Genomic DNA, 15143 nt, shown 5'->3' on the forward strand with positions numbered 1-15143 from the left:
CTCGGCCGTGAATCAGTGGTGTTGCCTGAGCCGGCTTATCTGCCCCAAGGTTCACTGTCCTTCTCTGTATGTAGAAACCCATTGCCCATCACAGCACCGTTGCCATAGTGCAAGATGATGCGCCTGAAGCACCCAGCAGGGTTTCTGGGACTTGCTGGTGCTAAAAATTTCATGCAGGGCAATGACAACGATGACCCTATGAAAGCTGTCAAAAAACCCTCAAGGGAAGCCTGCTGTTAGGGACTAAATGTCTGTGCCCCTCCCAATTCATCTGCCGCAGCCCTAACACCCCACATGGCTGTATTTGGAGATGGGGCCTCTGTGAGAGTAAATGAGTGTAAGTGAGGTCATAAGGCTGGGTCCCTGACCAAGTGGACCAGCTGCCCTTTTATAAGAAGAAGAGACACCAGAGATGTCTCTCTCCATGGACCCTGTGAGTACACAGCGAGAAGATGGCCATCTATGAGCCAGGAAGAGAGAGCTCTCACCAGAAAAGGATGCTTGTTACATGCTGACCTTGAACTTCTAGCCTCGATAACAGTGAGAAAATAAATGCCTCTGTTTTAAGCCACCCAGTGTGTGCTGTTTTGTTGTAGCACCCCAAGCAGATGAATAAACCCACTTACTGACCAAACATGAGTAAGTTGCTTCATCTCTTTGAGTCTCAGCTTCTTCTGCACACTGGGAGACGTGAGGGCTCACAGGCCCTTACAGGCTGAACACCCTGCACTTCCGTGCTTGTAGACCAACAGCCTCCATCTCCTTTCCTTCCCTCCAGCTGCCCGTTACGTTCTCTTCTCTCCAACAGGAAACCTGCCACATTTGCCAATTAGAGCTCTAATCCTGTTTGCGTCTGCACTGCTCTGTGCCCTGCACCCATTCATCAGAACGCCATTCATTAGGGATTAGACATTCTGGGGACGCAGAGCCGGGCATCATTAGTACTAATTGATGCCTGGGTTCCTAACCCGCTGCAAAATGCTGGCCTTTTTCAGTCCAGTCTCAGGCATCACCGCTGACAACAGGCCCTTTTCTGGCCCAGGTGCCACAGCTGACAAAAGGCTCCGGTCCATTGACATTAGCCCAGAGGAGGCTGCGGGACTGTCCACGGGGGGCCGGAGGGACTACAGCAGCTGGTGCATGCACCTGTGGTTCCAGTTGCCCTGCCTGTCTGCACACGGTTTCTGCATTCACCCACAGTGCCCTGTGCCCCTGAAATTACCTGGAAGTGGGGGTTGGGGTTGGGATAGGGCAGCCAGGCGGAGCGCGAGTTCTCCTGGTACTTGAAGGGCCCGGTGAAGGCCTGCGAGATGGCGCTCAGGTTGAAGACGCAAACGGCCGACGCGGCGATGCTGTTCCTGGGGGCCGAGGAGAGAAAGGAGAGGGCCGGTCAGAGGGCCCAGCAGCGACTGCTGACCTCCACTCACCTCCACTGAGAAGCTTCCGGAGACCTCCAGGCCACCGTCTCTCAAACATCCCAAGAGGAGGGAGTCAGAGCAGAGAACGGGGCTCCCCGTGGATTCCCTGCGGAGGAGCAAACACCTTGGTATAGAAACCAGGCTGGTTTGCAGTTAGGACGTGGTAATCCTGCCAGAAGGGACAGTCCACTTAGCCGCAGTGGGACAGTGAGGGATTTTGAAAAGCTGTGTTTTGCAGCTTTTAAATTACGGAAGAAAAAGACTTTCTCCTCCAGAGGACGGAGCTGATTTTCTGCCTTGTGGGGCTGCCTTCCCAACCCGTTTATCTGGTTACTTTGCCTGGAGGCAGAGGAAACTTAATTTTCTTGGGTTTTTACTTTTTTTTTTTTTATTATTTAATACCCAGGCATTTGTGTTCATTTGTCATCCTTTAAAAATAATCAACTTATAGTATTTTGAGAAAAGTGATCGTCTGACCCTTCATTATTTATTTATTTATTTAAAAGGGATTTTAAATTCAAAGAGTCAGAGAGAAAAACAACACAGCACTAACATGTGGAATCTTGAAGCCTTAATTCAGAATTCAAGCCCTGCAGAAGAGTCATGAACGGGGTACTCTCAGAAAATCAGTGCCCTTTGACTAAGCAGGGAAACAGAAAAATAATTTTGGATAAATAGATTTGCATTTTCAGCTCAGCTCGGTTTCTCAAAGGGGACACAGAGTTAAAAAGAGGAAGCTTCACTTTCCACATTAATGCTGAGATAATACCACGTCCATTTCTCAGCAATCGTTTTACCTGCATGAGAGGAAAAATATCAAAGAAACTCCAAAACTGGAATACCTACCTAATATTTGTTTTATTTGACAAACGCTGAAGCTAAATAGGTGCTAGACACTATTCTAAAGGCTTTACTGTTTCTAGTTAGTTTGATCTTTACAAGGTAAGGGAAGTTCACAGGTAAGGAAAATGAGGCACAGTCAGGAGGAGACCCTCACCCACAGTCGCCCAGGTACTAAAGAGAGGGACTGGACTTGAACCTCAGGCAGGATTCGGAATTCTCCGAGAGAGTAACGTGTGAAGTGGACAGTATTAAACGTCCCACGGGCAGGTAAGGGCCTCGAGGGCAGGGATGTGCTTGCTCCGGGCGCCCAGCACCAAGGACAGGGGCCGGCAGGAGGCACACAGGCCCCGAGCTGCAGAGCAAAGGGTGGACGCCAAACATGAGTTTCTTCATATCAGTCTTTTCACTCTTCTTTATCCTCAGAAAAGAACGAGATAAGTCACAGCACGAGTACAGGGAAGAATTAGGCTTTGAACACGTGACTGGACTTTAGTAAGAACGAGAAAGCAACTGTGCTGGGGGAAGAAGGTCAGACCCAGGAGGGAGCCCAGCCAGGGGCCAGCGAGGCACCAGCAGCGGTGGTGGGTGGGAGGAGATGTTAGGACAGAACGGATCAGAACAGTCACCTTCCCCTGATTCTGCAAGTGCTAAGAAACCTTGAGGGATGGACAGAGGCAACCAAAACCCTGAGCTACCAAGCCCAGCCGGAGTATCGGGTGGCTTTCTAATTCAGAGACCGACATAACCAGCTACCAGCCACCTCTGGTCCTGGTTCCCTTTCACTTTGAAGCAAATCTCACCAAGGATGTGGCCATCTTTTGAGAAGACAGAGGCTTGGACATGAAAGGGAGGAGGGGTGGGACGTGTTGTAACATAAAGGGGCGCATCAGAAATTCATCCCCAAGCCTCAGGAAGAATAAAGTATTCCAGAGAGAAAGGGGGACGTGGCGATCCCCTCTCTGCCGGGGGAGATGCTCCATTTGGATGACTTCTGGCATGACGGGAATCTGCAACACAAGACAGTCTGGCATAGTCTGCAACTTAACTTTTGCAACTATCTAAACTGACCATTCACCATCTCCGAATGTTTCAGACACGGAGTTTATATAACTTTTGAAATTGGTGTTTTGTTTTGTTTTGTTTTGTTTTGTTACCCAGAGCCAGGGCAATGAACAGCAAGGTAAGCCGAGCTCCCATTGTGTGTAAAATTGATGTCAACTGAGCAACTGAACATTTATCTTGTGCAGCCTGCACTATTTCTTAAATAAGGTTTTGGAAAGCAAATCAACTTCAGAAACTGTAAATTGATTTAAAAAAAAAAAAAAACTTATCAAAGAGAGAAAATAACCTCTGGGGTTGAAGACCAGATTTACAACACTAGAGATGGTCGTGGTGGAGTGGGACTGGGCATAGGGCCATCCATATTAGCCTTGTTTTTCTGACTTCATGTCAGAAAGAAGACCCTTCGTGGAGTGCACATCATTAAGCAAATGTTAACACTTGAGCTCAGCAGCGGAGAGAGCAGGGAGAAAAGGTTAACAAGAAGTACAAGGCAGGTAAAGTGACTCCTCAGAAGCTCGATTCAGGGGCAAGCTTCTGATGCCCAAGGGATGAAAAAGTAAATTAAAAATACTTATTACGTAACCTAAACATTTGTACCCCCGTAATATGCTGAAATTAAAAAAAATAAAAAATAAATAAAGCAATGATGCCAGATGTTTATCACCAAAAAATAAAAAATCAAACCACTGAGGATGCAGAGCAGACACAATAGAGTGACACCCAGGCATATGAGTCTTCCCTGGATGCTAAAACTGGGATAACCCAAGATAAACCAAGACTGCTGGTCATCTGCCCCATTTATCAGCACATCCCACCCCTCCAGGTTTGCATCCCTTACTTTGAATACAAATAGTTGGCTTTTGTCCAAAATGTTAGGTCACCACGTTACAGACTTCAAAGGTGGCCCAAACTAGACCCCACAGTGTGGGATCATCATTAGCACAGCCCCTGTTGGGGACAGTGGAGCTCAGAACCTCAACGTGTTCTTTAATCCCTGGGGCCGGGGTGTGCCCCTGCTGTGTCTCAGCACGCCAGCTAAGGACTGAAATAACTGCGGGATCACTGATACTCCGCCAGAGGAAGCGTGAATGAGTGGTCAGAAATCTTCATAGGTTCACCCAGTGCAAACACTGACCATTCTGAAGTTAGGAGTATTAATATCTCTCCCAAAGAAAAGAAAAAAAATACTTTTTTTCAAAAATATTTAGAAGGTATAATTGTCATTTACAAAAATGTGTGCCTGCATTAGCCCTCTTCTAGAAAGATGGTCTAAAATGCAGCTATGGGAAAGTGAGAATGTACATTTCGTATGAGACCAGGGTGGAGGCAAGAGTTGTGTCATCTCCTAGATCAGATTTTCCAGACAACACTGCTTTCATTATGTACAAATGCATAACTTGTGTGCCGAAAAAAAATACGTCTAACATAAACCAGTAATTCAGAAAGTGCTCAGGACACATTGGCAAGTCAGGAAGGAGCAATTCAAATCAGAATAATTTGATATTACTATTTCCTAAAGATAGAGCAAAGCTTTCTTGATTAACTTTATTTTCCTAATACAAGTCTCCCAAATCACACATCTTTGTCTAACATTTGCCTAACATTTAGGTCACACTGAAAAGTCTTTTTTTTTTTTTTTTTGGCAGTTAGCCCAGTAAAATAAGAAAGATTTCCTTTAGAGCAACTCTGAAACCTCAAAGGTCAAAGAACAAAAGACTTATTCAGAATGAGTAAAAGAGCAGGGAAAGAAATTATTTCAAGTTACATACACATTGGTGGTAAAGATGCCATAGATCAAATCCAGCTCGGGCAGGAAGAAAGTGCTCTGCAATTCGTTGTAGTAAAAGGGGACCTCCCCGGGGCGCGAGCAGTTCAGGCGTGCCTTCATGAACGTGGTCCAGGTGTCCTCCAGCAAGAACCGCCCCCCAATGTCGTTCTTGCAGACCCGGGCGGCCCTGGAGAACACAGTTTTCCCGCAGTCGTGCTCCACGGCATTTTCTCGGAAAAAGAAGTAGGTAAAATTTCCGATGTCGTAAGATGACACGAAGTTTGGTTCTGGAAACAACAAGAAAGAAGAAAACTCTCAACATTCATGTACTAATCCTGTTTTGTCTTACCTGTTTGGTATTTCTTCCAAAGAGACGTGGTTTGGTTTACATAACACCTGGTTCTTATAAGACAAGTGGGAGGCCACGTGAGCAGCTTAATGACCTGTGCTGCTGGGAAGCTGGGTGTCACGTTGGAGTTCTAAGTGTTAGGAAGTCATCAGCGTGATTCCACCCTCAAGTCCCTGAACTAAATCAGTGCACAAGCGAATGTGACGTTGACACCATCAAAAACGGGCAGCAAAGATTTGCAGCACATTTTAAAGCAATATGCATGACTTCATTTGCAAATTCTTACATAATCTTCAGAAAGAGAGGGAGAAAATAAGATTAAAGAGATAAAACCATGATTCAGAAACTAGGAGTCTACTACCCTGTTTGTGTGCAAGACAACAAAATTATTTGACTTTACTTATATTCCCTCAAATGACTTTGACACAATTTACGTGTTTTTTTCTAAGGACTCCAAAAATGTTTTTTTCATTGATGGAAACTAAAATGAAAACTGTAATAAAACCATAAAGTTAGTGCCTGGAATTAGCTTTAGCAATCCCATTATTATGGTGACCATATAAGTGTGAGAATAAATTCTTATTTTCTTATTTCTGGGTTGTGGGGAAATCCATTTAGAGGAGGGAAGAGTGCTGAGATGGAGACATTGCCTTGTAGCTTTGTGGTCCAATAATTAGCTTAAAATGGACATTCAGAAATGACAAAATTATGGCAAAACCCTTACCTAAGCACCAAGTCCATTTGGTGGTTAGGATTCCTAACTTCCAAAAAGGAATTTAGTAAGTGTTGATTATCAACAGAATTTTACATATAGCATTTAAAATGTTAGCTCCCTAACTTCCTGTTTGAGACCATTGATAATAGAAATGAAACCATTTCAGACATAGATATGCCTTAATATTTGTCTTTAAAGCCTCTAATAACCAGGTTTCAATCTTATTGTTTTCTCTATTTCTAAGAGCTTTCCATTCAATCAGCAAGCATCTGAATTTTATGGTGCAATTAGGATAATTATGGCAATAACCTTTGGTGTTCAAAATTAATAGAAAGATAAAGACAACAGCTATGTCCACAAGGACACATTTTCAGGGACAATTAGTTTATTGGGGCAATTCAATTGGCCTTGTATTTTTCCAGATGCAATTGGATTGTACCAATAAACATGTTATTGGCAGGATAACTAAAACTATGATTGGCTATAAGAGGAGTCATTACTGCTAAGAATAATACACAGGTTCACCTAAGGTCTGAAATACAGACATTGATATGGAGTTGGCATCGACTACTCTGCTATTCTGTCCATAAAGACTGCTGCCAATTTTCAATCAATACATATATTCAATATTATCACAAAATGTTTCAATTTAATTCAACTTTCAAAAATGTAACAAATATACTAAATGGCTTATGTATTATGCTTTTCCCTTTGGTACAATATACCATCAAGTCATTTAAGTACATCAAGTAATATGCTGAGATTTTGACAAGAACTGATTTTAACTTATAAACTGTCAAATGTATTCTTAGATCACTATTTCTTTCACCTGAAATGGATATTAAAAAAAAAAACGAATTATATTAAAGGGTATGCGATGGAAGTTAGATATGTTTACTCTAATACTATGCTTTAATATCCTGGAGAGATGCTTGCAAAACAGCAGATTACGTATTTGTAACTTATATTTTGGGAATGTAAAGGAAATATTGGGGCTATTTTTGAATCTGTATTCCCTACAAGTCTCCAAAAGAGAATTACTTGATGAAGCAGACCCCAAAAGCAAAGACAGGGAGCAAGTCCAAAACTGTATTTGCTGTCTAAAGAAAACATTCCTGGCACGTCTAACTCTAAAGAGAAAGCTAAATCATTTCAAAATGGGTCCTGCACCCAGGGTTATATAACCAGGACCAGAGTTTGAGGATTGTACTAAAAATAAACAAACAAAAAGTCACCACCATAATCATCATCAATAACAGCAACAACAAATTCTATCTAAGATAGAGAAAATAAAGAAAGGATCAAGGGACAAGGTGTGTCTAGCCCAGTACTAAGGTGACCAGCACATGTCCATGAGGAGTGAGGCAGAGACTACCAAAATTTATCGAATACCCTCTCAACTACCCACTTCTACTATTCACCTGAGGACAAATGGCACGAAAACCACATAGTGTTATCTGTAGTCTCTAGAAGGTCTGAGCAGGAAAACAAACAGCTGCAAAGGAGAAAAGATCTTTCATGGTTTCTTCCAGGTCAAGGTTGGGTTTATCCTAAAAACAGCCAATATGTGTAGAGTGTTAACTCTTCTGTTAAGCTCTGTGCTCGGCTTTATGTTGATATTCCCATTAAGCCCACATAGAGGTAGGTGCTGTGCCATTCTTCCCATTTCATGGATGAGGACACTAAAGCCCAGAGATTTAGTAACTTGTCCAAATTCACACAACTAGCAATGGGGGAGGGGCAGGCGAGAGGAAGTCCTGAATCTAGGTCCAGGTGGTCTGACCCTAGGGCCTACAAACTTACCATTATACTACACTGAAAAAATAGTAGTCTGCAAGAAAACAATCAATTAACAATATGCCAGCAATATTCAAGTGTAGGATCTGGATTTCTGGACAATGCTTTAGAAACCAAAACGGTGAACTCTTGGATGCAGAGTCATCCCATTCCATTGAGAGTGGTTAGCCCAGGGACAGACTGAGAAGGGTTTTAGAACTGACTAGAAGGGAAGACAAATAACCAGATAAAACAAACCTACAGCTACCAGAGCCACCAGGAATGATTCAGAAAGAAGAAAATGTGGGAGGAATAAGCCAACAAATCAAGGACTTATTAAACAAGAATATCTTTGGGAAGTGTTTGATCCAACTCCAGAGATGGTGTTTCAAATCGCACCCACGATAGCATCAGGGTGCCAATAAATGACTGTAGGGGCCATTCCATGTCCACTATCCATGCCAGTGAGCCACCCCATGCAGGTTTCTCAAATAAGAGGAAAGCTGAGTAATGGTCGGCAGACTGGCCCACAGCTTCCCCTTTCTACAGACAGCCTCCACCACCCTCCAAACCCCCTGGACCAGTGTTACGGTCAGGTGACAAAGTGGAGTTTTGATAGAATGTTCACGTGCATTTTTACCTTTTGTTTGAGGAAACAAGAAAAGAATTTGGGTTCAGTGTGTAATAGATGTTGTTCCCTAATTCAGACCCTAGCACATACAGGTCATGGTAGTCACAGAGCGAGATTACATTTGGAAACGGATCCTGCAGCCCTACGGCCATTCTTCAGGCCAATGGCAGATCTCTCGCTGGGCGACCCGCTGTTAACTTGGGAAGCTCTGTTTCTTGGAAAGCAGAGCCTCTGGAAATTCAGCCAGCATCCTGTTCCTTTTCAAAGGATAATAGAAAAGCAGGAAGAATTGTTATGTAGACAAACATCTCTTATAGATATAAATTTGGAGGTTGGGGACGTTTGAATGTCACTGGGCAGGATAAGAAGATGCATGTTGTTTTCCTTCCGTTATTTACGTTCTGTCTCTCAAAATGCAATTCACCATGAACTAGTACCTGTCACTCCTGCGTGTGTGGAACATGTCAGAATCAGGCATTGCCTTCCAGTCTACAATGGATACAAGCGCATGGGAGAGAGAGAACTGAGTGTGCTGCTAAGTAACTCAGAATAAAAATAGGCATGAGGATATGTCAGCTTATATATAAATATATTCACAAAAAAACCTGTTTTTTCTCATATTTATAAAACATAGTGAGTTATGGATTACAGAGTATTATAGAAAATGTATGTTATGTTAATAAGTAGAATTACACTTCATGGTATAAGAATTTTTATTTTCTATCTTTACTTACGTAACAGTGACCATGCAGATGGGAGCGCTGAGAAGAGACTCACAATACAAGGAATCACAAGTGTTGAGAAGAAGAAAAGAATCAAAAATTTTGAGAAGATTTTGACCATGTAAAACCAAATGCTAAGCATGCAAATGAAGCTTTCCATTCTATGTTCTTTCTGTTCCAATGTCTAGAGCATCAATACAGGTGCACCATGTTGAAAAGAGTCAATTTCATCATTGAGCAGATCATTGAAAGGTTCTTGACATAGAAATCTTTGTCTAAATCAGTAAGAGTGGATATTAAAGACACAGAGGAATTCCAATTTTCCAGCTGTACAAATATCTTACTAGCATCAAAATCTATCATAAATTATTTTACAATCAAAAGCCACTTTATAAATATAATTTCCATTTACAGTCAGGCTGGAAAATGGCTCTGCCAGAGCTGGACCAGTGACATCCGACATGTTCTGTCATTGGATATGACTACTGGGGGTGCTGAGGACCTTCTTTGTAAAGCTGTAAGGATTAGATGGACTGGTATATAGTGGGGCCCCAATAAATGGTGGCTACTATTATTATTTCATGATTTATTCTTGATGTTCCTTGGAATAATTTCTATTTAACAGAACTTCACATTATGACAATGAATGGGCAAACACACATATATTGAGTTTAAAGGTGATCAGAATTTGAGGAGCATAAACACAACCACACTGAGTCTTTACAGTAGCAAGCTATTTCCCCAAAAGAAAATGAGTTAATGGAAACAATCTTTAGCCATGACACACAGCCAGAAGTCCTCTGTTCCCTAAGTTGTTGGTGTCAGCCACCGTAACACCACTTCCACATACATTCCTAAATTTTAGACCCTCTCTTTACTGTGTACATTGCTTCCATTGTCATGGCTACATGGAAATAAATGTGCTGTAGAGGTTTCCAAAGAAAGTCTAATTTCATCTAGGTATTCATTAAAAACAGATCATTCAACTAAAATTTAATTAAGTTAAATTAAATTAAATATAGATTAAAAGCTATTGGTGGACTAAAGTTCTTTTCCTGAGATTTCTACTAAAAGGTAGAAAGATAGACAAAAGATACAGATGATAGATTACAGATAAACATGTCTGTGTCTATGTGTGTGCATACCACATACATACAGTGATGAGATATATGTATATATGGCTCAATACTTCCACCTGCTGGCTGTATGAACTGAGTCAAGTTATTTACTAGCACATTTTCTGTCTCCCCCATGTTAGAATGGCAACAACAATACCCAACATACAGAATCATTGTGAGAATCAAAGGCAATGGATATCCAGTGCCTTGCACTTGGCTGGTAATCATCCCAATATAGACCACTCTTTGTTTAAAATAATTCTCTCACTATACAAATTAATATAAACACACATGTTGGTAAACAGATCACCAGTATGTAATTAACAAGCTAACTCATTAATTATGCATTTTGTATATCAAATTAGGATCTGCGCTCCTTTCGGTGGGTCTGGGACCAAACATGGTGGCTGGGACCATGCTACAGACAGAGCCTTGGAAGCCAGCTAGAACACTGCTCTAGCATCAGACATTTACTGACCACCTCCAGAGGGGCGGGCATGGAGGTGGGAGGTGGCCACCAAGCCACAGGCAAGGGAAGAGAACACCTGGGGGAAGGAACAGCCTGAGAGGGGACCCTGAGATGGATGGGGATGGAATGAAGCCAGTGTCGGATGGACAGCACAAGAGGCAGCTGGGTCAGTCCAGGAGCCCCAGGCAAGGAATTTGGATTTCAACTGCCATTGGAGAGACACCAAAGAGCTTCAAACAGAACCTTATGATTCAGATTCCTGGGTGTAGAGTGGAGGAGTCAGCAGGGGGAGATGGGGCCAAGCACACCCTGGGTGACATTTACACAGCAATCTGAGAATCTGAGCCTGCCATCCATAGGTGCGCTACTCACTGAGCCCCTGATGGGAAGAAAGCTGCTGCTAAGACCCTAGCAGTGGGACTGGAAACGCAGTTCCAGAACATTTGGTTCCGTCCTTGAGGGGAATGTGACCTGTTGAAAATGCATTATTTACGTGGATTGTTGACTCAGATAGGAACAACTTGTGCCATGGGGGCATGTGCTGGCTTCTCCCTGTATGAGGGTCACCACCTCCATGTTGGCATGTGCTCTACAAGCCCAAAACTCGCCCCTAGGACTCCCCATCTCTTTGCCTCTATAGGAGCTTTGTCAACTGGACATTCGTGTGAATGTTCTAGCTCCAAGTGACAAAGACTTTGGTGTCTAATTTGCTCTTTTATCCCATTCTAAGCACAAAGCCTCCTCCTTTTCTGCCAAATCACACATTCCCAGGCTCAATCGGTTATAAATAATTTCATGAATATTCTTGAACTTTTTAAAGCAGGTAATGTCTATTGGCCGTGTTCTTTTTTTTCTGATAATATTTTAAATGTATAGACTCACTTCTTTGAAGAATGAATCATTTAATCTGCAAAATCATAAATCAAAACTTGCAAGTTTTTTAATAGGAAAACTAAATTGAATTCAAAGATCTGAGAAATATTTTAATGCCTATAAAATATTTTAAAAGACTAAAAGAAAATCACGTAAGGTTTAACTAAAAGAAGATACTGAGCTATAACATCATTTGGTTTTTAATCAAATTTCCTCCCAGTATGCTTTTCCTCCCCTCCAGCTTTGTTTCCTGAGTTGACCTGTGACAGGGCAGAAAGAACACAGAAATGCAGAAATCCGACCCCTCAATACATGGAATGAGGGAACACATGTGCAAGGCCCCTGCCCGGGGGAAAGCCAGAGATCTAATAGAATAAAACAGGGGCTCATGTACTGAAACATGCAGAGCTGGGTGTCTCATAAACAAGACAACAATATGATTTATGATCCAAACTGGGACACTTTTGAGAGTGAAAGGAAGTGATATTAGTAATCGGGCCAGACATCAGGAGGGATCCAAGACTGTCACTAGGAAACTGCTCTGGGGATCTCTAGACAATGACTATTGAAGCATTTTCCCAATTGTTTGTATCTGTCCTAGTGAAGGTCTACATGACATGCTGTATTCTCCATAGTGAGGCATACCTTCTTCGTGTGGATTTCTCTCTTAAGCACATCTCCCCGTAACTCGGTGTATACGGTTTGTGCCTTTATCCGCATAATATCTCAGTAGGGGAAGAGCTCATTCATCTATTCTCTTTTTAAATGTGCAAATTACAATCCAAAGGTTAAAAAAGGCTTATTGGCAAGTCTAGAAGCTTCAGCACAAGACTGGAAGGGATTCTGGGGATCCCCAATTTTCAGGCTCTCGCGGCTCAAGGACCAGGACAGAACATGACACATTCTCAAAGAGCACCATAGGAATTCATTCTCTGTGTCACTGACCCCACATTCGCACCCATAAGGGCTGCATTAAATTACCCCACAGGCTCCTCAGCTTTGGGATTCATAATCCCAGTGTATGGCATCTTTTATGTGAGACTTTTACAATCAAGAAAAGACTCTCAACTATTCCCTTAGTCCCAATATCCCTCTTCCATAGCAGCTAGTGCATAAATTAGGACATTAGGAGAGAGATGGAGGCCGGTTATGATGTTGGTGTTTCCTAAAATGTTGACTCGACAAAGGAGAGACTAGGAACCCATGAAGGAGGGTAGATACAAACCCTGGCGTAGGATCTGTTTGCAAACTCTAGTTCAGGTACACCTCAGGTGCAGCCCTTGTTCAGATGGTGAGTCCACCTGAGCCCCAGAGTACTCTTCTGTGGAATCACCCATCTCCCTGGTGTGTTATAAACAGCCATTATGACTCCTCCCTGCACCTAGTGTCATAGCTAGAGGTGACAGAGACTCCCATAGGTGCATGGACAGGCAGACGACATACATGGAGGTGGTCTGTTTAAAATAATTCTGACCAATGAAGATAATAAGAATAGGTCTGCAACACAATTTTGAAAATATGTCCATTCCACATGGCACGGGCAGTCTGCCCAATGCCTTCTCATAGGTTTGATCTGGCCTGAAAATTAGCAAAGGACATCTCATTGTGCTGTGCCACATGGCACACAACTTTACTGGACATTCTTCCAATCCGCATCCCATCACCCTGGCAAGTTTAAACTTTAATGAGTCAGATATCAGGCCCCAGCCTTGCACTTGTAATACAGAAGAGCACCCACTGTTTACAAAGACACACCTTTTTAAGCCTCTCTCCAAGTGCTTATTTTGTAAAACACAAAGCTAGGCTGCTGACTGTGCAATCTTGATTTTGTTCTGGTTTTACAGAGCTTCTTTTCATTGCTAAACACTTTAGTTTTGCTACTCAAATGTATTTCACTCTCAGTCCCCACATGTCTCTATTTTGCTTGTCCTCTGACCTCTACTTCCACTTACGAATTTCCAGCTACAGCCAATGTTGCCAGTCTAGGAGGCACCTTGCACAGACAAGTCACACCTCTGGGCACTTCTCTGTTTGGACCCTGCCAAGGAGGCTCTCGCTGTCCCAGAACACAGCCCAACAACATCACCCCAGCCTGGCTGTGCCCGGGCTGCTGGGAGTCAGCAGCTGCTCCTAGGGAGAAGCGCTGAGCTCCACAAAGCACCTCTATTCAGGACAAGCAGAAATAATTTCTCCTTGACATAAGCACAGAGGAGATTTTCTTCCTCCAAGTAAATTATCTTTAATCATTAGAAGGTTAATCATTGCGTTTTAAAGACCTCAAGAGTCTACTTAATGCTTGGGTAACACCACCAATGTATTTTAAACCAGTAGAATTTAAGATTGTTACCAAAAGAGTTTTCTTAACTAGAATTATAATAGCTCACTAACAATGATAAAATGAGAACACTTGTGGATTTCAAATGAATTTGTCTCCACATGAGGTCATGGCTGGAATCTCAGAGAATGGAAGACTCCATGGAGTTCACTGGGAGAACCCAATGGGATGGGCAAATGTTCCCTCCAGAGAAGGAAAACATGCAGGTCCCCGAGTGTTAATAAGATTATATCCCCATAGATGTCCAAGCTGAGTTGTTAAGCCTCATTTAGGAGTTAGTTTTTCCAAGTTCCTACTGAAGTTTTTCCTCTCTGTACAAGCACATAGTTCCCTTAAAACTCACAAACTCAATTTGCACAATATTAATTTGAAAGTATAATTTTCTTCCTTTCATGAGTTTATTGTTTTCCCAATTTGACTGCCAGCTTCTTGAAGGCAAGTTTTATTACTTCTCTATTTTAAGCATCGACCATTAAACATTTATTACACTGCCTTACAGTAATCATTTAATATGGTTATTAACAATTAATATTTTAATGCATTAAGGCTGTTAAGGTATTTCTCTAAACACATAAATTTGTTTTAAGAGTGATTTTGGCACAGGAAAAATCTGAATTTGAAACATATTCATTACCAAACACATGACTTAATGTTCCAGATTCCTCCGGGACCTTACCAATCATTGCACCGCCTCTGATAACTGACTGATAAACAATGGCTAGAAATGGGAGCAGAATGAGATGGGGGTTCAAAAGGAAGATTGTACAGACTTCTAGAACTGATTCAGTTTCAAACTTACAAATCTGTTTTGTGTGGCTGTTTCTTTGTCAGTTCTGGGTTACACCTAGGAGCACATTTTCCCTTGTTTAACAACATCGTTTATGAAGTGTGCCTGTCTCCTCCTCCTTCCACAAATACTGAGGGAGCCTCCACTGTGTTTCAGGCACCAGATGAGATGCTGAGCACACAAAGGTGGCTCCCACGGCATCCCTGCCCTCAAGCAATTCGTGAACCAGTGGGGGAAATAAGTAAACCGTTCACCCATTGTCTTAGTCTATTCTGGC

The 15143-nt window shown here is 42.4% G+C and overlaps 1 protein-coding gene across 1 annotated transcript in view; it reads right to left on the minus strand.

Moving 5' to 3' along the window:
* Positions 1–15143, minus strand: part of SEMA5A (semaphorin 5A) — a 320624-nt gene that overhangs the window by 119252 nt on the left and 186229 nt on the right. Inside the window, exons 8-9 of the mRNA XM_045566609.1 lie at positions 5093–5378; positions 1223–1358 (exon numbers count right to left, since the gene is read on the minus strand). Of these exons, the coding sequence (XP_045422565.1) occupies positions 1223–1358; positions 5093–5378 (422 nt within the window). The remainder of the gene's footprint in view (positions 1–1222; positions 1359–5092; positions 5379–15143) is intronic.

The sequence above is a fragment of the Lemur catta genome, chromosome 12 (assembly GCF_020740605.2).
Source record: "Lemur catta isolate mLemCat1 chromosome 12, mLemCat1.pri, whole genome shotgun sequence".
Classification (NCBI taxonomy): domain Eukaryota; kingdom Metazoa; phylum Chordata; class Mammalia; order Primates; family Lemuridae; genus Lemur; species Lemur catta.